This window comes from Hyla sarda, chromosome 1 (genome assembly GCF_029499605.1).
Source record: "Hyla sarda isolate aHylSar1 chromosome 1, aHylSar1.hap1, whole genome shotgun sequence".
NCBI lineage: Eukaryota > Metazoa > Chordata > Amphibia > Anura > Hylidae > Hyla > Hyla sarda.
The window spans coordinates 173,187,179-173,211,452 of record NC_079189.1 but is presented as its reverse complement, the minus strand read 5'-3'; the positions used below and the strand labels follow the sequence as shown (position 1 = coordinate 173,211,452).

Genomic DNA, 24,274 nt, shown 5'->3' with positions numbered 1-24,274 from the left:
CTTGGTTTTAACGTAACTTTATTCTTTCATGAGTTATTTACAATTTTCTGACCACTTATAAAATGTGTTCAATGTGCTGCCCATTGTGTTGGATTGTCAATGCAACCCTCTTCTCCCACTCTTCACACACTCATAGCAACACCGCAGGAGAAATGCTAGCACAGGCTTCCAGTATCCGTAGTTTCAGGTGCTGCAGAATGGGCAAAACAAAAATTGGAACAGGACCCTCAGTATACGCAGAAGATTTTGTTCAGTGATGAGGCAAACTTTTATGTGAATGGTGAAGTTAACAAACAAAACCACCGCTATTGGTCTGACACTAACCCACATTGGATAGATCCCTCCAAGACTGTTGGAACACAAAAATTTATGGTATGGTGTGGTATATGGGGTACAAAGATAGTGGGACCATTCTTCATCAATGGAAACCTCAAGGCCACTGGATATGTGAAATTGCTACATGATGATGTGTTTCCCTCTTTATGCACTGAAGCTGGCACGTTCCCTGAGTTTTTCCAGCAAGATGGTGCACCACCACATTATGGGTGTCAGGTCCGAGCATTCCTAGATGAACAGTTTCATGGAAAGTGGATTGGTCATCGTGGGCCAGTTGAATGGCCCCCAAAGTCTCCCGATCTGACCCCCTTAGACTTTTATCTTTGGGGGCATCTGAAGGCAATTGTCTATGCTGTGAAGATACGAGATGTGCAGCACGTGAAACTACGGATACTGGAAGCCTGTGCTAGCATTTCTCCTGCGGTGTTGCTATCAGTGTGTGAAGAGTGGGAGAAGAGGGTTGCATTGACAATCCAACACAATGGGCAGCACATTGAACACATTTTATAAGTGGTCAGAAACTTATGAAAGAATAAAGTTGCGAAAGTTGGATTCAACATGTCCGACTTCAAAATGGCCGCCATGGTCACCACCCATCTTGAAAAGTTTCCCCCCTCACATATACTAATGTGCCACAATCAGGAAGTTAATATCTCCAACCATTCCCATTAAGGTGTATCCATATAAATGGTCCACCCTGTATTACAACACTCAAATGGTTAATACTGGAAGATGTCCCAGAGTTGGCAAAAGAGAATCTTAATAAAAGGCGTTTACTACGGAGAGAATGCTACTGGATTACAGAATTGAATAGTGTTTTTCCGCATGGTTTGATTGAAATATGTAGTTTTAAATAATTTCTATAGCATGATAGCACTTTAGTTAATGTGAATTTACTTTGAAATAATTGCATGTGATTTTTTTCTATTACTACTATGTCTATGTGAACAGGTGCTTATCTATTTTGCTATATAATCCACACCTTCTCCAATTCTGGTACGCATGACTAAGGGGGCACACCACCGAGACGCTGTCGCGTCCAAGGTGTTGAGCAGGAGGAACATCTCCGCTCGGCTTCATCTGTTGATGTGCTAAGCTCCACTTTGTTAGAAGATTTATGATGAAGTCTCTAAAATAAAAACTACTGAAATAACCAGAAATTAACATCGTAATTGTGAGTTATTTCCCTGCTGGGTCTATATATGTTGGGCACTTCTTAAATGTTTCTACATCCCACAGTGTGTGACTATATTGTAGCTGGTAGGGAGAGGTGGAACTCCCTTGTGGTACTATACACTGCATTGTGTGAATTGTGGTAGATCCTTTGAACTGTGTTCTTACATATCCATAAGTTTCACACTACTTCAGATTATCAGTAGATGCTGTGCTGAATGAAACAAACATTGGTCCATAGAAAGTGGAAGGGTGTTACTTTGGTATTATAAAACATGATTTACATGACATTCATTGACCAGGCGGCAGGCATCACTGCATAGCATTGTCTAATATTTTTCTACACGTAATGTGGGTTAACAGTCCAGCATGTGTATGTGAAATGATTGAGTATAAAGATTTCCTTTATTTTAATGTCTTCATTCTGTTCACAGCACTGTGGTAGCGATGGACCAGATTGCCCTACTACTTTTCTTGAGAGACTCTGCTTCGAGATGAAGAAAACATACAGAGAAACATTGCTTCAACTTGTCCTGTCACCGGTGTACATATTTGTAAATGACAACTATCAGGTATACTCAAATGGTTTCTAATAGCATGTAGATACATCTTTCAAGTCATTTTTGTTTGGTAGTTGCTATTTTTCTAAAACTAAATGATTTATCTTTATTCCCCACCCTTTTATTTTACAGACAGTTTGATCAGTCTTGCTAGACTGTGACTTACTGGTAATACAATTGCGCCAGGAAAATACTCACATATGTGGACACATAAATATAACCAGTCACACACACTTACTGTCCCACACCCCCTCTTACAGACCTAAAGGAAAAAAGTAATTTCCTATACCTCATTTAGGTGTGTAGCACTAGGGTGCTGAAATAAGCTAAACCTGCTTTTACAAAACTTATGAGGTTTGAATAAAGTATAGAAATAAATATATTATGAAAACCAATTGAGAAGACAGAAACAAGTGGCACTGCTAGCAACCACAGGGTCTAATTATAAAGGATACACATCGGAGGTTTACAACAGATAGGTACTTGTACAAGGGGTCCCATCGGCGGTGCTAGGTGAAACAGATAGTAGTCAATAATAGAACAAACAAAGAACAAAATCACACCTGCACTCACCGCAAGGGTACCGCAACTCCGGCCTCACTCGAACGGTGCCTCCAATCAAAGATCGGGCATATCAGATGTGGAGCGCTCAGAAAAGGCGACTGCCGGCGGTTTTCACCCAATCACTATGCGCTTGAAGCGCATAGCGATTGCGTGAAACCGCCGGCAGTCGCCTTTTCTGTGTTTGTTCTATAAATATATTATGACCACCTTTAACTATGGTGCACAAAACAATAAGATTCAGAAAAAAAGGTCACTTTGTAATTGCCAAAGACTTCAGTGCCTTAAAGGGGTAAACATTTTTTTTTTTAATCAACTGGTGCCAGAAAGTTACACAGATTTGTAAATTACTTCTATAAAAAAAATCTTAATTCTTCCAGTACTTATCAGCTGCTGTTATGATCCACAGGAAGTTCTTTTTCTTTTTGAATTTCCTTTCTGTCTGACCACATTGCTTTCTGCTGACACCTCTGTCCATTTTAGGAACTGTCCAGAGTAGGAGCAAATCCTCATAGAAAACCTATCCTGCTCTGGACAGTTCCTAAAATGGACAGAGGTGTCAGCAGAGAGCAATGTGGTCAGACAGAAAGGAAATTAAAAAAAAAAAGAACTTCCTGTGGATCATAACAGCTGCTGATAAGTACTGGAAGAATTAAGATTTTTTTTTTTTTTTATAGAAGTGATTTACAAATCTGTTGATTTAAAAAAAAATCCCAGTGGAGTACCCCTTTAAGCTGTCATGACCACACCTAGAAAGATTAAATTGCAAAGACTTTGATGTTTGTTTTTAACTTATTTTTAAACTTATTTGACAAATGAAATGTTGAGCAGGAAATTACAGTTGTAGCAGAAATACAGTATTTTTTTGTTGTTTTATTATGCAAGGTGATAGTAATTGCTGGGTAAACAGAAATGAGATTCATTCTTTGTAAGTCACCTTTTCTATTGGAATATAGGAATTAAATTGCAAAAAACATGTATTTTCTTATTAAAGTAGAATATAATCTTGAGCTTATGTGTTTAGGTTATTTCCAGAATTATGTGAGTGGACACAAGAGAGGAGAGTCTGAACACAAGGCAATTAGGGCCTCTCGAAAGCTTTTTGAACTGTTCAGAAACATCAAGGGACATGTGGGAAGTAATTACTTGCTGTGAGAGTAGTGTCTTTATTAGGCTGTGTCCTAAATGGGACGTCTGAGAAACAGTACAATTCTCCAGTACTGCCAGACTGGCCTTCAGATCATGCTATTTTTTTTCTTTGTTACATGGTAGTTTAGAAATATTTTATGGCGAAACCTGCAGTACAATAGTATATATAAAGCAGGTAAAAGAAAGCTGTGTAACCCTGAGTTTAGGGTTAGGAAACACAAAGAAGTTGCTTGTTGCAAGCAATTAGGTTGCAGCATGTATACTTCCATGGTGGGGAAAAATTGTCTGAGAGAGGTAAGAAAGGTAACACCATGGGTCCAGGAACACAAATTTGGAATTAAAGGGTTGTCCAACACCAGTGGCATATGTGCTTGTGTAGGTGAAAAAAAATATAGTAAACAGTGTGTGCAGCTCACAACTAAAAAGATCCAAGGTTTAAGTGGTTAAATGGCGATCCCCTCTGGCCAGAGAAAAATAAAATAATGCAAATATTAACCACACCTCAAAGATCTCACCATACAATATGGTGCATAATGATAATAATTGAAGACAGATTTGTATAAAAAAAATGTAGATATTTTATTACCAAAACAGTGTAAAATATATATATAAAACATATACACACAATGTATTAAAAAGCACCAATTTACCCTCCTACCACTGGGCCCCAGTGGTGGATGCTGTATAATGTATTAGCAGCAATAGTTGCTATATAATGCCGACACTGTAAAACTAAATAGGAAATATCCTAAATAAGTCCAATCACTAATGGTTCTGATTGTAAATGTCCATTAGATATGTTACACTAGATGAATACCGCTGGTGGAAACAGCTTGTCAATGGGAGAAATTCTCATGGAGGCAGCCGAAGTCGGATCTGTGCTGACTTTGAAAGACTCCAGCAGGCACAATCGAGCTGGGGCTCCGGCAGGAGCACGGTAGTGAATGTCAGGCTGGAACTCCTGCAGAAGTAAGATGAAGCTCGCGGTCTCACTCATAGCGGGGGGACGTCAGGAGCTGATGCAGACTCTGACTACAGGTAAATCCTGGATGTTCCAAATAGATGCCTTTAGTGCTGTATTCACATGGATAAAATCTAGACGCGTTTCAGGGTACTTAATATGCTCATACGACCCCTTTTTCAGTAGATGAAAGTGTGAGACTGGCTTTCATCTACTGAGGAAGGGGTTGTATGAGCATATTAAGTACCCTGAAATGCGTCTAGATTTTATCCATGTGAATACAGCACCAACGGCATCTATTTGGAACATTCAGTATCCACCTGAACCATCAAGGATTTACCTGTAGTCAGAGTCTGCGTCTGCTCCTGACGTCACCCGCTACAAGTGAGACCGCGAGCTTCATCTTAGTTCTGCCGGAGTTCCAGCCTGGCTGTCACTACCGTGCTCCTGCCGGAGCCCCTGCTCGATTGTGCCTGCTGGAGTCTATCAAAGTCAGCACAGATCCGACATTGGCTTCCTCCAGTGACAAGCTGTTTCCACCAATGGTATATCCATCAGGTCTGTCACAGCATGTGACCAGCTGCTAACACACTGGTGAGTGTAACAGGTCCGTTGCAATACGGAACCAGCGGGATTCCACGGGTGAAATTTAATTACAAGAACTGTATGTCCAAAATCGGATTCATCTAGTATAACATATCTAATGGACATTTACCATCAGATTAGTTATTGGACTTATTTAGGATATTTCCTATTTACTTTTACAGTGCCCGCATTATATAGCAACTATTGCTGCTAATACATTATACAGCACCCACCACTAGGGCCCTGTGGTAGGAGGGTAAATTTGTGCTTTTTAATATATTGTGTGTATATGTTTTATATATACCGTATTTTAAACTGTTTTGGTAATAAAATATCCACATTTTTTCATACAAATCTGTCTTCAATTACTATCATTACGCACCATATTGTTTGGTGAGATCTTTGAGGTGTGGTTAATATTTGCTTGTGTAGATGAGTTGTTGTTTTTTTTTCTTAATTTTTTTTATCCCAGCCCAATTTTGTGGTGTCGGACAACTCTTTTAAAGCCGTTATCCCTAGATAATAACTTCACCTATTCACAAGATATGTTATAAGTAAATGATTGGTAAGGTTGAACTGCTGGGACCCCCACTTATCATCTTGCACTCTATTCACTCACTATGGGACTGCCGAAGATAACCGAGCACTGCACTTACTCTGGGACTGCCAAAAATAGCCAATTGCTGGGCAAGCAATGTGACTGCCAAAGAAAGCTAAACATGGCTCGCTTTAAGGGTGCATTCCCACAGGGCGTATACGCAGCGTATTTGACGCTGCGCAAAATTTATGGCAGCAGCGGGAAATACGCTGCGTATCCCTTGGTCACTATACACACATGGCTTTCCGGCGGCAGCCCTATGTGTGCAGTGAGTTTTGGAGGCGGAGCCATATGCCGGCGTGTCTGTGACGCGCGGCTCCGCCTCCAAAACTCACTACACACATAGGGCTGCCGCCGGAAAGCCCTGTGTGTATAATGACCAAGGGATACGCAGCGTATTTCCCTCTGCTGCCATAAATTTTGCGCAGCGTCAAATACGCTGCGTATATGCCCTGTGGGAACGCACCCTAAGACTGCCAAAGATAACGGAGGGCTGTACTATGCTATGTTAAGCAGTCCCATAGCAAGTGAATGGAGTAGCACTTAAGAATGTGTGCTGCTGCTCCTTTCAGGTAAAGAGTACCTCTCATGATCTTGTATTGTATTGTATTGACATTGTATAATCCTCCCATTTCACTGCCCCCATCATGACAAACCACCCCCTGCGTTTATTTTTATTATTTTAGTTTTCTACCTTGATATTGCTCTGTATTTTCTGCTTAGTCTCAGTCAGATTTACAGACTGGGAAGGGGCATTACCCAGCAGGTGTGACATCTGAAGCCATACAGGGGAGAACTTCCTCCTTCACTCTGCTACACACAGCCCAGAGCAATTCAGTGTGAGATGAGCTATGATTGGATAAGGCTGCACACACCTTTTTTAAACACAAATAAAACATTGAAAACTTAATTTTTTTTAAACAAAGTATATTAGAAAGATTTTTTTATTTACTATAAGGAGTGCAATAGCAAAAATTAGTTTTAATGAGCGTGCCCATTTGAGACATGAGACCTCTGTTCCAGTGATTGTTGATGGTCTCATTGGTCAGACCCCCACTGACTACATGCTTTTTACTTATTCTATGAATAGGCGACAAGTTATCATTTGGGATGATCCCCTTAACTTTTAATTCTCTGTGTAATGGGAGCAGGGGATATGAAGTTACTGGTTATCTGAAAAGAGATCCAACTCCTGTAAACTCAAAAGATATCATATAAAATTAATCATCACATGATTTAGATTACCATGTCTTTCTTACAGTTGGAAAGCTAGTTGTAGTCACCATTCATTTGTCTTGTGTTTGTTATTTCTGTCAGTTGTTTTTATTGTTCTATTGTCATTTAATTGTTTTTGAGTGCTAGAAGACTTATCAGTTTACTGTTTTTGCTATAGAGGCCAGCAGTGGATGGAATGCTTCGAGAAGGTCACATTAGCCTCTCTGGCTTACAGTTACGTGCCCATGCAATGTTCTCTGCAGAAGGCCTACCCCTAGGCACTGACAGTCTGGAATATGCATGGTTGATTGATGTGCAGGCTGGTGCTCTCAGTGCAATGGTCACCACACCACAAGTAAGTAAAACATTCTTTGTGTTTAAGAGAACATTATACAAAAAAATCGCAGCAACTACCCCCTTTTTTCATTTATCACCCATGTCCCAAGGTAAGCGGTACATTTATTTTAAATTAATGGCTTGTGCTTTGTGATGTCTGGATTCCGGGAAGCACATTCATTCAGCTGTATATATTTCTCCCATATTGCTGTGTAGATTCGAAACTCACATGCTTATTCACTACTCAAACACACAACTGCAAAAATATATCAATGGCTCTTTTGTAGAAGTTTTAAGCTTTCTTAAAGCAGTCCTGCCCCCTCAATATACAGCCCTATTTCAGGTATGTTCTATTTAAAAAAAATAAAAAATAAAACATTTGTCCAGATTTACTAATGCAAATGTACCAGAAAACTGTCTTAGTCACGTACCACATACCCTGCACATATAGGAGATAAGTGTCCTATAGCTGCAGTACTCCTTTAACATTAGAGAGGATCCGTTCCTATAACATGCTGCTTTTATATACGATAGCATAGTTAGCGGACAGGCCGGATTTAATTCACAAATTGTAAAATCAATGTAGATTAAAAAATATTTTTATTCTAAAAATGTTTTCCTCTATATGCTAAGGGAAAAGTGACGAGTGGTCATTGTGTACACTGTTTAAAAAAATGACCATAATTCTGATGACATAGACTTTTTAGTGGAATACATTCTTAGATTAAAAATAGCCGTTTTTATACCTATTTGGTGGCTATATATATATGTATTTTTACTATGTGTGAACCCAGCCTTAAAGCAATTGTTTGACAGCACCCAAAGACACATTATTCGATAGTCGAGTTGGGACCCTTTTCTCAAGATCTTTGGGACGTCCCAGCGGTCAAAATCCTCCCCCTCCCAAGAGTCATACAGTATCTTGTCAAAAGTATTAACGGTCAGACTATTTCTTTAACCCAGAAGCATTATGGGGGGAATTTATCAAAGGTGGTTTAGGTGAACAATTTTTCTACAGATTAATTTTGTGTGGTGGTAAGGTGTATGTGTTCCAAACTTATTAAACGGTTGCATGGCATGTGAGAAATGTGGTGCTTTGTTTTTTTGTTTTTTAAATGACACTTTAGTACACCACAAATTTTGCAGAAAAACTATTTGATTTTGACACACCTACACTATCATCAGAAAATAGTTTACTTGAAAAGTCGCAAAAAAGTAACTGCAACAAATATAGAGACAAAGCAAAAATATAATCTGCATACAAGGATTAATTCTCCCTTATCTGCTTATCTCCCTCATATGCTCTCTTATTAAAGCATATACACAGTTGATATTAGTTTCCTTTGCAGGTTCCCTTTTTACACAATGACATTTTGTTTCACAGCCGTGGATACAGACCAATGCAAACTTACTGCTTTGGCTGAAGCCATATCATTTGCACATAGCACTTTTATGCACGGTAATGGTTCTTTTTTACTGATGAAATATAGAATTTTTCAAAGCAGACATCCAGCTTTCAAATTGTGCTGGAAAATCTCACAGCTGTGTACCTTTTACATAAATTGGCTGAAAGACGATGAAAATTGATTTCAAAGTATGTGGGAAGGGGAATGGAGCCTACTTTTCTTATTTATTAAAGTTTGTGGGAAGGGGAATGGAGCCTGCTTTCCTTATTTATCAGAAAGTGCTGTGCGGCAGGTGACCATAGAACATTAGGATCTAAAGGATGTTGACAGAAAAGACTCATAAAATACAGTTAATATTAATAAGCAGGGGTAGTTATAGAAATCCTTTTTATTTTTAAATCCAAAGCCCTCGGTCTTGAATCTCAAACCATATTAGCTGATAAATTGTACCTACTTCTGAAATATAATAGCACAGGTAAACCAGGGGGTAGATTATATAGCTGCGATGATAAATCTCCTTTTCATTGGCAAGCTGTGCCAATATGCTCTTACTTTTGTAATATTGTTCTTACTGATTTCTCGGTTATAGTCCTCACTATATAAGTAACCTGCTGTCTTGCAGCTGGCGTGCCTGCTGGATTGGGGGCAGACCTTTGTGTTCCATGTCGCATGTAATGAGTTCCAGCTGGAAAGGCCGAAGTCTGTTGTGATATGTCAGCATGGTATTGATCGGAGGTTTTGTGATGCAAAGGTTAGTATTATTTCACATTTACAGTGTTTTCGAGGAAGAAACAGACTGTTGCTATTTGAAAAAAAAATGAAGACCATCAAATAGCTACTTTTTGGTTCATGTTGGTTTTCTTTTTAAGTTTTCTGCAGGTTATATACCAGAAGCTTGGGTCCAGTTAACCTAACTGACAGCATGATAGATGCCTATATTTATTGCTCTCAGTTGGGGGCATCAGACTCTTGGTTGGGCCAGGACTTGTGGCTGTTATACAGATGCAGACATTTGTCCACATTACGCTTGTGTGAAACACAACCTAAGTGTAGGTTTATCTTGCAGAGATTGGTGACATGCCATTTACGTGTGATCACTTTTTCCTGGGTATTTGGCTATAGACTGATCATTTTTAGATTAATAATAAAACTGACTGTCAGCAGTCCTTTTTGGATGGCAATGAGAAGCATCCTTGCTGTAGTGCCATCCTATTCAGTTTGTCTTTTCCTATATCTTACTCTAAGTTCTAACAACACAGACTAAAACAAGCAGCTCCCACTGTTATTGGTTTGTGTCTTTGGCATCACATCTTCTAGCTGTGCTGTCAGACCCTGATAGGGATTTCTTATCATGGAACCCACACTTTTTTCTCGGGTTGCAAGACAACATTTTGGTGCATTGCCCGTGTGCCAGATTTGTGTCTTACATGTGCCAGAAAATCACAATTAAACCCACATACCAATTTGCATAAAGGTTTGAGAAAATGGGACATGTCAAACCATCAGATTTCTCATTTTAGTCAGTTCAGAATCCACATAGGATTCCTTGTTGGAAGTTTTTGAAAAATGTTGGAAAATTGACCAGTTTATTTTCAGTTATTTTTATTATTTCTGCTGACATTTTTTTGACCCCTACCACCACCAGTGGGTGGGTGGCTAAAGTTTTATTGCCATAAGTCTGGGGCTAATGTATTTTATTAATTAATTAATTTATAAATTTTTTCTTTGTAAAATGTATTCTATTCAGCGTAGGCTATGTTCACATCAGCATTACAGAGCTCTGTTATCCACTCTGGGCTGGATGGAGGGTGTGACACCGGACACAACAGATCCTGACAGATCCCATTCACTTTGAATGGAGTCTGTCGGATTCCATTAGCTGTCTTTTATTTTGCCGGATTTTAGCAGAGAAAAAAAAAATCCTGCCTTTTTGTCCAATTATTTTAACGGAATTAGTGAATGGAGCTTCCTAAGGCTGATATGAACATAGCCTTTCATCATATTACTGGTATAATACACTGCAGTAGTAGTTATAGAAGTAGTGCAGTGTATTGTGCCTGTCAGCATAAGGGTATGTTCACACTACCGAATTTCTGAGCAGAATTTAACTCAGGAATTGCTCTTGAAAATTTCATTGCAGCAGCTTCCCATTGTTTTCAATGCCCCCTCCATGTATCTCTATGGGAGAGCCTGAGATTGCCAACGGCTCTCCCATAGAGATACATGTAGGGGATCTGTTTACACATCCTCTTCCCGGGGAGAGCCCGGGTCCTGTTCAGGAGATTGTGGGGGTCCCCGCTTTCAATAGGGGATAACTTTTTAAGCATTATATATCTCCTTTTACTGCCTAGACAGTTAAGAAAGTCTTATCACAGAAACGCGTCCTGTACACCTTTTATGATGTAAATAAACACGACTTGATCCACTATTGGTGAGTGCTGGGATTGTTGTTCTGCTATACAATACCAGTTGACTTCTTGGCAGCTTTGCAGCAGTGAGAAATATATTTTAATGAGGCTCTGTTCACACTGGCATCATGACTGTCATTATCCCTTCCCTTGTAGATTGTAAGAACTCCTGAGCAGGACCCTCTCCCTCTATATCAGACGGTCATTTCCCATTTCATGCTCATTGTGCTTGTGTTTCCCATTATTATTATCATTATTAATAAATCAATGACTAATATGACAGATCCACTGTAATCTGTCTTACTCCTTCCGGTTAGACTGAGAACCAGTGGACCAAAGTTAAACAATTTATTTTTGGAGTAGAATAGCTCAACATGCTGAACTTGTCTTACTGTCAGTAACAACGGAATCCTAACTAAAAAGTGTGAACATAGACAGACGTTAATCCTTGTTTGCTATTGTTTTTTCATTTCCTCAGCTGAGCTGTCATCCGGGGCCCTGCCTTCCAGCAGATGACTTGAAGTATAGAATGACCCGTCTCTCAGCAGACGGTGCAGATATTTACATTGTCGAGCATGGCTGTGCTACAAACATTAAAGTAAGTTCTGTACACATCAGAATAGGAAGCCTTTGCAAACGCTGACAGGTTAGTTTGTTTAGGGCATGTTGTCATTTTAATAAGACCCCTACTAAATGGAGGCAAAAGTTGGTGGAAAGGAAATCTTCTGCTCTGGAAGACTTTATGATCGCCGAGGGTTTATCCCGTATAGGGCTTTCCTGTAAAGTAGACAAAACACTGTGCAAGGGAAAAGTGGTGAGGGGCAGACAGCACTGCTGTCTTCTCATTTTCATCAGTGGGGATCATAAGGTGATGGCATATCCTAGCAATAAGCTGTCACATTTAACATAGGAATGCCCCCATTTAATGGTGTGACTCTCACTATAAAGCAAATGTAAACAAAAATGTACTAGTAACTTATTGCAACCAACTAGGTAACTAATGTAATTATATACATTGCCTTCAAAGAATTGAAGCAGTCATCTATTTGGTTTCTTGTGATATTTCTGGCAACCATGTATGGTGGCTTTCTTTTTTTTAAATCAGAAATTTTTTATTAAACTGTTTTGCTTAAAACAAAGAACATACAAATACAAACTCCCCCCCAGAAAGCAAACATCCCTCCCCCCACCCCCAAGTCCCATGTCTGACCCTCCCAGTGGAGTATGGTAGCTTTCTAGTGATAACTGGCAAAAGGTGTTTACATTAAAAAGCTAATGCAACTTTGTAGGTAGTCTTAATTTAAAAAAAATAATAATAATTTTATGTCTGTAGCATCTATACAGGCGTATAGGATTCCACAGTAACAGACTTCAAATGGAGCCTGTAAAATTCAATGTTTTCATTGTGTATTTAATTTTTACATATTAACATACACTATACGGACACAATTTTTGGTCACACCTCTTATTATTGAATTCAGATATTTCATTCATACTCTTCTGGATAAATGGGCAACTATTTCCACAGACATATTCCAAAATATTGTAGAAAGTCTTCCCAGATTAGTGGAGGCTGTCATAACCAAAGAGGGACCAACTTCATACCAATGCCTGTGTATTCAGAATGGGTTGTCCTTAAAGCTCCTGAAAGGGTGATGTGTAGTTGTCCCATTACCTTTGTCTATATAGTTAAAATGTGATATGGGAGAAAAGAAATGTCTTGGGAATCACAGGTGTATGGGTGTCCACAAACATCTAAACAGCAGCCTGTGAACATTGCAGTACTATGCGATATAAACGTGAATATGTTGACAAACACATACAGTACTGGAAATGTGGTTCCTAACATCTCAGCTCTAGCCAAGTTCCTGCAATATGTTGATATTCTAAAAAAATGCTTGCTGTCCTAGGAACAAGGATTCAGGAGCTAATAGTTATGCTGACATTGATTTTATTTTACATTTCATTTATTTGACGTTATATATATATATATATATTTATTTTTAAACAGATGGGTGCTATCCGACTTGCAAATTGTAACCTCCATAACCAGGCTGTAGGTGAAGGTATTAGTGCAGCTATTCAGGATTTACAGCTAAGACAGTACATTGAACAGTTGGACAGCAGCAGATTGGGACTACAGCCTGCCGTTTTACGCAGAGCCTATTGGCTGGAAACTGGCTCAGTGATTTTAGGGCTCATTACAGCAGACATTGCTCTAGCCACTGATCATTCTTCCAAACATGAGGTTCAAAGGAACTTTTTGGAAACTCATGACAGCAGAACTAAAAGGTGAGTCAAATTCTACATTTATTTTCTTGTGGACCATTCACAAGTAAGGCAAGCTAACACTCAAAAGTGGTTGTACATAGTTGGAATTTCAGGAATAACAATTGCATGTAATGTACAGAAGAAAGAGTAAAATGTTCTCTCTGGAAATTGAAAGTTTCCAAGCAGGCAGACAAGCTGAAGAGCTGCTAGTCCTTTAATATCCAATGATAAATCCAGACAAACAAGAAATAAAATATAATGCATTTGGAAAGTTTTTATACACTTTTTACACATTTTGTTAGATTGCAGCCTTGTGCTAAAATAAAAATAAAAATATTCCCCTATCATTCTGCACTCCATACCCCATAATGACAAAGTGAAAACAGAATATTTCAAATCTTTACTAATTTATTGAAAAGAAAAAACTGCAATATTGCATTAACATATGTATTCAGACCCTTAACTCAGTACTTATTCAGTCTCCAGTCTTTTTGGGTATGATCCCACAAGGTTTCCATACCTACATTTGTGGATTTTCTGCCATTCTCTCTGCGGATCCACTCAAGTTCGGTCCTATTGGATGGGGAGTGTCCATGGAAGCCATTGTATTTAGACAAATAATTATGGCTTAGTAAAATCTCAGTTATGTAAAGCATTGTATTTCACTTTCACACTTGACTTTATTATCTTCATTATAGATTGTGGTTCTTATGGCCTGATGACACTATAAAGAACAAGAGGAGTAGAAATAAGTGTGGATGTCTGGGAGGGTGCAGGTTTTTCGGTGGCACTACCACAGGACTTGATTTTTTTAGATTGGAGGAGCTGACCCCATCAAGTAGCTCTGCATTTTCAAATACCAGTTGTGATTCAGATATGTTCTATGGACAGTCTTTACTGCAACCTACCGAATGGATAATTACTAAAGAAATGCCAAAAGCAGGAGAAGGTGGGTAGCACATTGAATAGATCTTTTCTAGTTTTTGTACTGTACTTCTTAACTCACTATAAAATGTACAGATACTGTATTTGACAAATTTTTGAGTTACTAAATTGGGTAAATATGTTATGTATGCTGCATATACTCTTAACAGTATACAACAAACTTTGTTCTACCTGATCAACTTAGCATCCTTAAAGGGTTTATCCAGGAAAAAAACTTTTTATATATATCAATATCAACTGGCTGCAGAAAGTTAAACAGATTTGTAAATTACTTCTATTAAAAAATCTTAATCCTTTCAGTACTTATGAGCTTCTGAAGTTAAGGTTGTTCTTTTCTGTCTAAATCCTCTCTAATAACACCTGTCTCGGGAAACGACCAGTTTAGAAGCAAATCCCCATAGCAAACCTCTTCTAAACTGGGCGTTTCCCAAGACAGGTGTCATCAGAGAGCACTCAGAAAAGAACAACCTTAACTTGAGAAGCTCATAAGTACTGAAAGGATTAAGATTTTTTAATAGAAGTAATTTACAAATCTGTTTAACTTTCTGGAGTCAGTTGATATATATATAAAAGTTTTTTCCTGGAATACCCCTTTTAATTTAACTTTGGATTGTGTTCTGGTTCAATGCCATAGAGAAAAAAAACACAACAGATACCGTATTTATCTGCGTATAACACGCACTTTTTAGGCAAAAATTTTTAGCCTAAAGTCTGTGTGCGTGTTATACGCCGATACACCCCCAGGAAAGGCAGGGGGAGAGAGGCCGTCGCTGTCCGCTTCTCTCCCCTGCCTTTCCTGGGGTCTAGAGCGCTGCTGTCGGCCCTTTTCACCCCCTGGTTATCGGCGCCGCTGCCCGTTCTGTCCCCCTGACTATCGGTGCCGGCGCCGATAGCCAGGGGGAGAGAAGCGGCGCCGACAGCCAGGGGGAGAGAAGGGGCAGCGGCACCCATTGCCGGCGCCGCTGCCCCGTTGCCTCCCCCCATCCCCGGTGGCATAATTACCTGAGTCGGGTCCGCGCTGCTCCAGGCCTCCGTCGTGCGTCCCCGGCGTCGTTGCTATGCGCTGAACGGCGCGGCGCATGACGTCAGAGCGCCGCGCCGTTCAGCGCATAGCAATGACGCCGGGGACGCACGGGGGTGAAAAGGGCCGACAGCAGCGCTCTAGACCCCAGGAAAGGCAGGGGGAGAGAAGCGGGCAGCGACGGCCTCTCTCCCCCTGCCTTTCCTGGGGGTGTATCGGGGTATACACGCGCACACACGCACCCTCATTTTATCATGGATATTTGGGTAAAAAAAATTTTTTACCCAAATATCCTTGGTAAAATGAGGGTGCATGTTATAGGCCGGTGCGTGGTATACCCCGATAAATACGGTAATTTAAATAAGACATAATGAAGCACATGTAAAAAGAAAAGTATAAATGCAAAATATCGTTCACATTATTGATACTTATGCGACATCTGCATGCTGGGGTTTGCAGTTTTCTTCTGTCTAAATAAAAAATTAATAACAATGTGTGTGAATATATATATATAATATTTTTTTTTTTTAGCTAAGACTAATGGCTGTAGAAGAAAGGAATGGGATGCAAGATCTGTGGTGATAGAGATTGAAAGAAAAGCACAGCACTTAAGCCTACAAGTTCCACTACGTTCTCACAGCTCATCATCTTCTGAAGAGAATAGTAGCTGTAGCGCTGCACTTCCTTTGCTGGCTGGTGAAAAAGACAGCCCATCTTCTGTTACAGAGGAAAGCCTAGGACAAGTTGACTATGCACCAAGAGCAAAATCGCAAGAATCCCATGGAAGGTAGCTACCCTTTCTCTTGTTGTATTAGTAATTTTATTACATTTACTGCATTAAATAGTACCTGTCATTAGCCTATTTGAGTTACCTTTCTAATATACTTGTACTTTGTGTTAAATTTACCCCTAAAAGTTCAGCCACCAGGGGTACTCCTTTTGGTACTTCCTGTAATTATGCTTGCAGATTGTCTCCTATAGCAGCCTGGCAGAGAAAAAAGTCAGCAGATGCAGGCAGGACCTCAGCTCAGCACAGTCTATAGAGTGTATAGTATCAGAGAACTGAAGGGGGGGGGTGCAGCCTCACTCAATCACCTGCAGATCTCACACTGAACTGCCCTGGGCTATGTGTAGCGGTATGAGTGAGGGAGGAAGTTCTCCCCTGCAGGGCTTCAGATGATGTCACACCTGCTGGGGAAGGCCTTTTCCCAGTCTGTGGAGCTAACTGAGACTCAGCAGAAAATACAGCACAATATAAAGGTAGAAAACTCAAAAACATAATAAAAATAAAGGCAGGGGGTGGTTTATCATGATGAGGGGAGTGAACTGGGAGGATTATAAAATTTAACAAGATCGTGGCAATTAAGTGATTTATAGATGTTCTACAACATTACGAATTAGTCCCCATTTAAAGAAACTATCCAACGTTTTAAAAGGTTACTCCGCTCCCCAGTGTCCGGAACACTTAGTTCCGAACGCTGTGTGCGGGCTTCCGTATTCAGCCCCGCCCCATCGTGACATCATGGCCTGCAGAAAGCCCGCAGACATAGGCTTTCAGATTATGCGGCAATGAAAGTCTATGGGATGGTGGCGCAACGGCCGTCATGCCCCCTCCCTTAGACTTGCTTTGAGGGGGCGGGACGTGACATCACATGACGGGGCGTGACGTCACAAGGGGGCGGGCGTGAACATGGAAGCCTGCACACAGCGTTCGGAACTCAATGTTCCGGGCGCTTGGTAACGGAGTAACCCTTTAAAATGAGTGTGCTATCCTCCTCACTACATGTTGTAAAAAATTAATAAAAAGTGTGCTGGCTGTGGCAGTCAGGTATTGGCATGAATCTCAACCTCTGAGGCCAGTGATTGGCTGCAGAGGTCACATAGATGCACTTTATCACTTCAGGAAAATAAATAAAGGCCAAAAATTTGTGCCACTGGAGCATTGTTTCCGGACCAGTGGGGTATTTGACAGGTAAGTAATATTTATTTTGTTTATTTCCTGCAGCAACCCCTTTAGGCTATGTTTACACAGCAGAATTAAAATTTTGCAGAATTCCGGGTGGAATCACATTGAAGAATTTCAGCAAAATTCAGAGTTTTGAGCACACAGAAATTCTGCTGAAATTGTGTTCAAATTTAGCAAAACTGCATAAATTCCGCTACACGCTTTTCTGCCGTGTGAACATAGCCTTACAAGTAATCTATCAGCCTATCTATAAGCAACAGACATAGGCTTTCCGATTATGCGGCAATGAAACTAACTGTACCTTATTAATAAGTCTACTGACCTTTTCATAAGTGCTAAAGTATGTTTTTTATTCTCGGCTAAGAAATCAAAGAAGTGAGACTGAATTTCTGCAGCATTACTTGCCTATTGGCTTCTGCTTTCTCTGCTCTGCCATGGTTGCCAGTGCTGACCCCTGTATACAGAATACCTGTACAGGGTGGAACATTTATATGGATACACCTTTATAAAATGGGAATGGTTGGTGATATTAACTTCCTGTTTTTGGCACATTAGTATATGTGAGGGGGGAAACTTTTCAAGATGGGTGGTGACCATGGTGGCCATTTTTAAGTCGGCCATTTTGAATCCAACTTTTGTTTTTTCAATAGGAAGAGGTTCATGTGACACATCAAACTTATTGGGAATTTCACAAGAAAAACAATGATGTGCTTGGTTTTAATGTAACTTTATTCTTTCATGAGTTATTTACAAGTTTCTGACCACTTATAAAATGTGTTCTATGTGCTGCCCATTGTGTTGGATTGTCAATGCAACCCTCTTCTCCCACTCTTCAACACCGCAGGAGAAATGCTAGCACAGGCTCCCAGTATCTGTAGTTTCAGGTGCTGCACATCTCGTATCTTCACAGCATAGACAATTGCCTTCAGATGACCCCAAAGATAAAAGTCTAAGGGGGTCAGACCGGGAGACCTTGCGGGCCATTCAACTGGCCCACGACGACCAATCCACTTTCCAGAAAAACATGAAAAAATAAGAAGTGCCTAAAATATCACAATTTTATTGAGTCTTTGTTAAAATTCACCAAAACATAAATATGTGACCCATACAAAAAAGTGCTCCAAAGTAAAGGATAAGTAACTATCCACCAAGGTTACAATTGCAGTCTGCGACTGATAGTTATATCATTTATAGTCCAGCATGCTATCACATATTACAATACAAACTCTGAGAGAAAAATATGTGAATGGGTCACATATTTTTGTTTTGGTGAATGTTAACAAAGACTCAATAAAATTGTGATATTTTAGGCACTTCTTATTCTTTCATGTTTTTCTGTCAATGCTAAGAAGCCTTTATGATTTAGGCCAAGGATAGGCCAATATCATCTTATACTCTCAATCCACTTTCCAGGAAACTTTTCATCTAGGAATGCTCGGACCTGACACCCATAATGTGGTGGTGCACCATCTTGCTGGAAAAACTCAGGGAACGTGCCAGCTTCAGTGCATAAAGAGGGAAACACATCATCATGTAGCAATTTCGCATATCCAGTGGTCTTGAGGTTTAGTGGGTTAGTGTCAGACCAATAGCGGTGGTTTTGTTTGTTAACTTCACCATTCACATAAAAGTTTGCCTCATCACTGAACAAAATCTTCTGCGTAAACTGAGGGTCCGGTTCCAATTTTTGTTTTGCCCATTCTGCAGCACCTGAAACTACGGATACTGGAAGCCTGTGCTAGCATTTCTCCTGCAGTGTTGCTATCAGTGTGTGAAGAGTGGGAGAAGAGGGTTGCATTGACAATCCAACACAATGGGCAGCACATTGAACACATTTTATAAGTGGTCAGAATCTTGTAAATAACTCATGAAAGAATAAAGTTACGTTAAAACCAAGCACATCATTGTTTTTCTTTTGAACTTCCCAATAAGTGTGATGTTTCACATGACCCTCTTCCTATTGAAAAAAAAAAGTTGGATTCAAAATGGCCGACTTCAAAATGGCCACCATGGTCACCACCCATCTTTAAAAGTTTCCCCCCTCACATATACTAATGTGCCACAAACAGGAAGTTAAGATCACCAACCATTCCCATTTTATTAAGGTGTATCCATATAAATGGCCCACCCTGTATAATAATTGGGCACATAAGTGATGATGCACTGAAGCCTCTGTCCACAGCTTGTGCTGAATTCGTATGCATGGTGCAGGCACCTGGCACCTGTATACTGGGCTCTGTCGCTGTGAGGGAGGGTAATCCAGGTGGCAGTTGATGCTGTGGCTTGGTACAATTTGTTATATGGATGCTTTATTTGTCATACCATGTCTGCAGCTCATAGCATCCTAATGGACTGATACCCCTTTAAGATTATTTTATTTAGGTACTTTATAAAAAGCAAAACATACAAAAAGCATAAAAAAACATACATAATCAGTGTAATGTAATACCATGCACTGCAGTCTGAATTACTTAGCAACGGAAAACTAGGATGAATACTTCTGCGAAGGTCTGCTTGATGAAATTTGATGAAAGATTTTTAAATAAAAATATATTAAAATAATTAACACATGGTATTTTACATGGTTTTTCGTTTTAGTGTTCCTCTTGAAACTTCGAGAAGTAGCCCTGTTTCTCCAAACTCTCAAGATAGATCTGTGGTTCATTCTCCACTCCGATCTCCTTTGAAACGTCAGGCATCTGTATGCTCAACAAAACGTGGCAGCACAAAGAGCCTGTCTGCTGCCTTTTATGGGGACAAGGCTCCAGGACCTGTTGGAGTTCAGTTCAGTAGTGATGTCTCACGTAGTGATGAAAATGTCCTGGATTCACCAAAGCAAAGGAGGAGTTTTGGTTCCTTTCCCTACACTCCATCAGCAGACTCCAACTCATTTCATCAATACCGTTCAATGGATTCCAGCATGTCAATGGCAGACAGTGAAGCTTACTTTTCTGCCGCTGAAGAGTTTGAACCTATAAGCAGTGATGAAGGTCCAGGAACATATCCTGGGAGAAAAAGGCGGAAAAGGCAGACTCAAAATATTGACTACAGCCGTGGTTCAATTTACCACAGTGTTGAAGGTCCTTTAACTGCATCTGCCCAAGGAGAAGACAGGCTGGATGCGAGAACATTGCCAATTCGAACTCATGCTTCTCAGGCTTCATTTGTCTCTGCTTTAGGAGGAGAAGAAGAGCCATTGGAGCATATATATCCAGTGGAAGCTGAAAAATCCATAGATAATGAGCAAACTACTCAGCAGCCTGTAATGTCTTGCTATCAGAACTACCTGAGCCAATTTCAAGTGTTTAACTGGTCGGTAAAGCACCCCACAAATAAAAGGACTTCAAAGTCCTCCCTGCATCGACCCTTAGATTTGGATACGCCAACTAGTGAGGAAAGTTCCATGTCTTATGAACAGCTCTGTGTCCCAACGTTTAAGGTAGGTCTGACCGATGAAAAGGAAGCAGGGGGGGAGGGGATTGTTCCCATCAAAATGCTTAAAAATGATATGTTAAAAATACTTGTGCACACAATGTACTTCTATGTAGAAGTTTTATGCAGGTGTGGAAAGAATGCTTTCAAAATTAGAAATGTTAATAGTTTATTCTTATCAGTTAGTAATATGCAAAGTGAATGAACAGAACTGAAATCATATTGATATTTATAACTTTTTAAGGAGCTTGTCAGGGAGGTTGTTCCAAGCATCTTGAAGAACTAACCACAGGTCTTCTGTGGATGTAGTTCTGCTCAAATCCTTCTACCTCTTCATATAATCCCAGACAGACATGATGATCTTGACCAGGGCTCTATGGCAGCCAAATGGTCACTTCACAACTCGTTCTTGTTCTTCTTTCTGCTGTGGATATTTTTAATGACATTGACATATGTTTGGCGTTCTTGTCTTGCTGCAGAAGAAAAGTATGGAGCTACACAGAAGCCTCCCTGATTCCATTGCATGATGGAAGTGTCTGCCTGTATTTCTGGAAACCATTTAATTTAAAAGACAAGGTACCAGATTTATCAAACTGTGTGAGAGAAAAAAAAAGTGATTTTTCCACAGCAGCCAATCACAGCTCAGCTAACGAGCTCTGGTAAAGTGAAAGCTGAGCTGTGATTGGTTGCTGGGGGAAAATCACTCTACTTTTTCTCTCTCACACAGTTTGATAAATCTGGACCATTTTTCATTTTTGCATTTTCGTTTTTTCTCTTTACCTTTTAATAGTCTTTCAATTTTTCACTTACTGGGCCATATGCATGCTTGTTTTATTTGTAGCCATTGTTATATTTTCTGTGCACACTCTTATATTGCCCAGGTGTGGAACTTCACCGCTTCCACTCATATTCATTTTGTAATAGTCTAGGACAACAGTCCACCATAATAATAAATCCATGCACTCATGATTACATACATTTCTTTCTTCATTTTATTCTTTGTTTTCTGTAATTTTCAAAGCTTAAATGATTCATGCAATAAAATCCATAAAGCAGAAGCAACCACACGCTAACAGAGGTCTTAACACGCTAGTCAGGAGCCATCAGGGTCTGATGTGATGTTTCGGGGGAAGGCCCCCTTACTCATGCGTACTAGAGCCTGGTCTTCCAAGGTATTAGAGAAGATAGCACATGTGTAGGTAATTAACCCTATTTTTCCCCATTTTTCTGTTATCCATTTTAACATTTATACGCGGCATCTAGACCAATATCTTGGATTACAAATAGTATATTTACAAAAAAAAGCTTTAAAACTTCAGACTTCATTTAAGCTTGATGGAGCGATCATCTCAAGGTATGTTATCCAATACACCTCTCGTTGCAAGAGACGCCTGCTATTAGTGCTGTCATTCGCATCAGTCTGAACTTGTTCCAAAATCTTCCACTGTAGTTGGAAGAAAGTGTTTTGCCACAGTTGTTTCCCTGTATTTATTTGACTCTCCTGTTGATTTAGTACTAAGGGCTTTCTTAATCGGGTTCTCATGTTCTGTTAAAGGGGTTATCCACCATAAGGTGATTTTAGTACGTACCTGGCAGACAGTAATGGACATGCTTAGGAAGGATCTGCGCTTGTCTTGGGCTAAATGGCTATGCTGTGAGATTACCAGAACACTATGGCTAGCTTTCTGTGAACTTGTATTTCCTGTTTTCAGTTTTCTTATTTGCCTACAAATCCCATGATACCATTTTCCTCCCTCCCACACATCAGCTACCCCACCCATTGAAACTAAATGAGCTGCAGAGCTGTGGTCTTCAATCAGGGTGCCTATAGCTGTTGCATTAGTTGCAGATTGATCTCTCTCACCAAGCGATCCCTCCACCCATTGAAGCAGACAGGCTCCCTGTCATCAGCTGACTAGTGAGTCAGGTCTCGACCGCATTGCAAGCTGGGAAAAATTCAGAGACAGCAGTCATTTTGTATGCTGTTAAAAAATAAATATTGGGGTGAAAATCACATAAGAATTGGGAGAAAACCGTCACACACAGGTTAAGACACTATATTATGAACTACACTAACTTTACAGCCCCTGTAGTATAGTCAAATAAAAAAAATTCCCGGAATACCCCTTTAACCTCACTTTTATTTTCCTGCTTGTTTGACTGACATAGCAATCTCCACGGGACATTTTAACATGTGTGTGTGTGTGTGTGTGTGTATATATATATATATATATATATATATATATATATATATAAATCCAAATTGAAGCAGCACCTCCAAATAACTGCTTTGAGTGGGTGCCAGCCCTTAGACCTCGGTGCTCCGGTCCGTTTTTCAATAAGATAAATGTAGGCAGCACACCAGTATTTGTGCACAAATCCTGGTGTGCTGCCTACATTTATCATATATACACATCTTAGGACGATATATGTCTTCTACTTTAATTACATAATTACTGTGTGAACATGACAGGCGGGGATATGTTCCTTTTCTTTTTGTACCCAAAAAAAGTTTGGTAATCTTTTTTTCTACTGCCTATATCGCCCCGTATCAGGCTATTTCCAATAGTTTTTCCCTTTATTGAACACAAACTTAGGTGGTTCTTTAAAAAGACTACCAAATTTGGGATCATATGCCCCAATATTTATTCACAATTTTCTTGATAAGATTAGTGTGTCTGTCATATGTACTAACGTACACAATCCATTATACTTTTATTTTTCACTTTTTAATAATTCTAACCTGTCTATAAGAGCCACTTCACCTTTAATCCTTTCAAGATCTTTTTTTATCATACCCCTTATTTTAGAATTTTTTTTGTAAATAATTTCTTTATTCTTTTCATATTCTTTCTCGTTATTGATAATCCTTTTTGCCGGATAAACTGGCTTTTTGGAAGTCCACGAACGATACTGGGATTATGAAAACTTTTTTTGTGTAACATGTTATTTTTTGGGGGCGGCAATGACAGTATTCACACAGGCAGCAGGTTTCAAACGTCCAAGAGGATGTTTATTACAATGATTTTAGGCACAATGCACAGTGCAAACAAAACAACAAAACCTAAGCCTGTCCGGCTCTAACTAAACATCAGGATACTTCACTATCCTACTGTGGGCCTAATGTCTGGCCCCGAGCCAACTCACAAAATGTCCATAGAGGTAGGTTCAGACCTGGTAGGTTGGAGCAGCAGTTCTGGCTGTGGCTGCTTCTCATCTCAGTCTCTAGCACTCATACCCGAACAGCCCTTTACTATAGGGCTTCCTCCTTAGCAATCAGCACAGGAAGCCTCACCTGAGAACACCTTGGATTAGGGAAACCTGTAGTGGACTTGGGGAGTGGACTAGAGC

At 39.9% G+C, this 24,274-nt stretch overlaps 1 protein-coding gene across 9 annotated transcripts in view; it reads left to right on the top strand.

The window, feature by feature from the left end:
• Positions 1-24,274, top strand: part of BLTP1 (bridge-like lipid transfer protein family member 1) — a 302,200-nt gene that overhangs the window by 109,811 nt on the left and 168,115 nt on the right. For all 9 annotated transcript variants that reach the window (XM_056564084.1, XM_056564133.1, XM_056564123.1 and 6 more), the window contains exons 21-28: positions 1,944-2,081; positions 7,317-7,493; positions 9,503-9,631; positions 11,767-11,886; positions 13,300-13,580; positions 14,258-14,508; positions 16,057-16,312; positions 20,090-20,930. In XM_056564084.1, the coding sequence (XP_056420059.1) occupies positions 1,944-2,081; positions 7,317-7,493; positions 9,503-9,631; positions 11,767-11,886; positions 13,300-13,580; positions 14,258-14,508; positions 16,057-16,312; positions 20,090-20,930 (2,193 nt within the window). The remainder of the gene's footprint in view (positions 1-1,943; positions 2,082-7,316; positions 7,494-9,502; positions 9,632-11,766; positions 11,887-13,299; positions 13,581-14,257; positions 14,509-16,056; positions 16,313-20,089; positions 20,931-24,274) is intronic.